The sequence below is a fragment of the Mandrillus leucophaeus genome, unplaced genomic scaffold (genome assembly GCF_000951045.1).
Source record: "Mandrillus leucophaeus isolate KB7577 unplaced genomic scaffold, Mleu.le_1.0 Scaffold46, whole genome shotgun sequence".
In the NCBI taxonomy this organism is placed as follows: Eukaryota; Metazoa; Chordata; class Mammalia; order Primates; family Cercopithecidae; genus Mandrillus; species Mandrillus leucophaeus.
Genome location: NW_012104920.1, coordinates 1,502,867 through 1,505,211, shown reverse-complemented (window position 1 = coordinate 1,505,211; position 2,345 = coordinate 1,502,867). Strand labels below are relative to the sequence as shown.

Sequence of the window (2,345 nt, the reverse complement as noted above, 5' to 3'; positions counted from 1 at the left end):
CTCGGCCATGTTTTGCAGTATATCTGTAGGTTTCAGTGTGTGTGTGGCAGTGTAAAAAAAAAAAAAAAAAAAGGAGGACATGTATTTTGGAGCCTCGGCCATGTTTTGCAGTATATCTGTAGGTTTCAGTGTGTGTGTGGCAGTGTGTGGGAGGCAGTGTACCTTCGTGTGTGTGTGTGCTCTACCTACATGCCTGAGGTATGGTGTGGTTGTCATATCTGGGCATCTCTAGTGTGTGTGGTAGGCAAACATGTCTCATGTTGGAGGAAGGGAGATGTCTCAGGTGTGTATGAGTGAGTGTGTGCCACCGTGTAGCTCAGGTCTAAAAGAGCAGTGTTTCTGGGTGTCCGGGTGTATGATGTGCCATGATATTTCAGAGTCAGGATGGTAACATACCTGGAGTCTGTAGTAGGAGCAGGCAGCACGCTAAAATTGCAGGTGTGAGCAGGGCAGGTTACTCAGAGGCGAAGGGACAGAGTACCCAGATGCCGTGGGCACGGGGAATATTCTACCTGGTATTTGTGTGTGTGAGTGGCAGGGATCCTGGCTGTCTCTGCTGTGTCCCTCCCTCTGTACCTGAGTGTTTCTGATGACGTGCAGGTGGAGCTGGAGACCTGGTCTCTGTAGGGCCTACCCTGGGCGGAACATCTGAAGGAGAGTGCCCTCATCCTTCGGGACTCCTTCTCCGGACATGCTTCCTGAGGCCGGCTCCCTGTGGCTACTGAAGCTGCTCCGGGACATCCAGCTGGCCCAGTTTTACTGGCCCATCCTTGAGGAGCTTAATGTCACTCGGCCAGAGCACTTTGACTTTGTAAAGCCCGAGGACCTGGACGGCATTGGCATGGGCCGGCCTGGTGAGAGACCCCTGCCCCGAGGCCCTGGTGTCTCTGTCCACAGCCTATCAGTGCCTTCCCCCACCACAACCCTCTTCCAGCCCTTTTCTTCCCTGTAAGTCTCTCCGCACTCTTCCCCACCCCCACCTCCACCCCAGCCCTGATTCTGGCCTCCCACAGCCCAGCGCAGACTGTCCGAAGCTCTGAAACGGCTACGTTCGGGGCCGAAGTCTAAGAACTGGGTCTACAAGGTGTGTGTCGTGAGTGCGCAGCTTGGGCCTGGGAATGAGGTGGCTTGAGGGGCAGGAAGGGGGGTGCAGGGCTCTGCATACCGGATTTCCCATCCCTGTTTCAGATCCTTGGAGGTTTTGCTCCTGAGCACAAGGAGCCCACCCTGCCCTGGGACAGCCCAGCGCACCTCCCTGAGCCAGAGGGGGGCCTCAAGTGTCTGATCCCAGAGGGTGCTGTTTGCAGAGGGGAGCTGCTGGGTTCGGGCTGCTTCGGTGTGGTGCACCGAGGGCTGTGGACGCTGCCCAATGGCAAGAGTGTGAGTGTCCAGGGAGCCCACTTCATCCAGGCCAGCTGTCCCCTCTGTTCTTCATGCCCACAATGCCTAAAGTTGCTTCCCCCTACCTCCAGGTCCCAGTGGCTGTCAAGTCCCTCCGGGTAGGTCCCGAAGGCCCGATGGGCACAGAACTGGGGGACTTCCTGCGAGAGGTATCGGTCATGATGAACTTGGAGCACCCACACGTGCTGCGTCTGCACGGCCTTGTACTGGGCCAGCCCCTGCAGATGGTGAGCAGATCCAGCCGCTGGTTCCCGGGACAGCCGTGCAGCAGGAGAGTGCGGCAGGAGGGAAGCTGGGACCAGTGGGTCCGGCTCACGCGGCGCGGTGCTCCCTCCTGCAGGTGATGGAGCTGGCGCCACTGGGCTCCCTGCACGCGCGCCTAACGGCCTCGGCCCCGACACCCCCGCTGCCCGTGTCCCTGCTCTGCCTCTTCCTGCGGCAATTGGCGGGAGCCATGGCGTACCTGGGGTCCCGCGGGCTGGTGCACCGAGACCTCGCTACGCGCAACCTGCTGCTGGCGTCGCCCCGCACCATCAAGGTGGCTGACTTCGGGCTGGTGCGGCCTCTGGGCGGCACCCGGGGCCGCTACGTCATGGGCGGGCCCCGCCCCATCCCCTACGCATGGTGAGCGCGGGCCCGCGGGGGCATCGGGCTCTGAGCCGGGCGAATCCGGAGGGCAGCAGCCAAGGGAGATCGGAGGGGGCCGGGCTTCTGAGGGAAGCTGGGACCAGAAGGGTTATCCTCCTAGGAAAAGAGGACTTTTGTGAAAGATGGGAGCACTCGGGGGTGCTCCGTGGAAGGTGAGCCGCCGAGGAGCACGTGTCCGGCCCCCTTTCAGCTCCCCTTCCTTCCGCAGGTGTGCCCCAGAGAGCCTGCGCCACGGAGCCTTCTCGTCTGCCTCGGACGTGTGGATGTTTGGGGTGACGTTGTGGGAGATGTTCTCC

At 60.8% G+C, this 2,345-nt stretch overlaps 1 protein-coding gene across 1 annotated transcript in view; it reads left to right on the top strand.

The window, feature by feature from the left end:
- The window catches only part of TNK1 (tyrosine kinase, non-receptor, 1), a 13,726-nt gene that overhangs the window by 2,288 nt on the left and 9,093 nt on the right, over window positions 1-2,345 (top strand). The window contains exons 2-7 of the mRNA XM_011994741.1: window positions 601-854; window positions 1,014-1,084; window positions 1,189-1,380; window positions 1,473-1,628; window positions 1,742-2,025; window positions 2,258-2,338. Coding sequence (XP_011850131.1) covers window positions 692-854; window positions 1,014-1,084; window positions 1,189-1,380; window positions 1,473-1,628; window positions 1,742-2,025; window positions 2,258-2,338 — 947 coding nt within the window. The 5' untranslated portion in view covers window positions 601-691. The remainder of the gene's footprint in view (window positions 1-600; window positions 855-1,013; window positions 1,085-1,188; window positions 1,381-1,472; window positions 1,629-1,741; window positions 2,026-2,257; window positions 2,339-2,345) is intronic.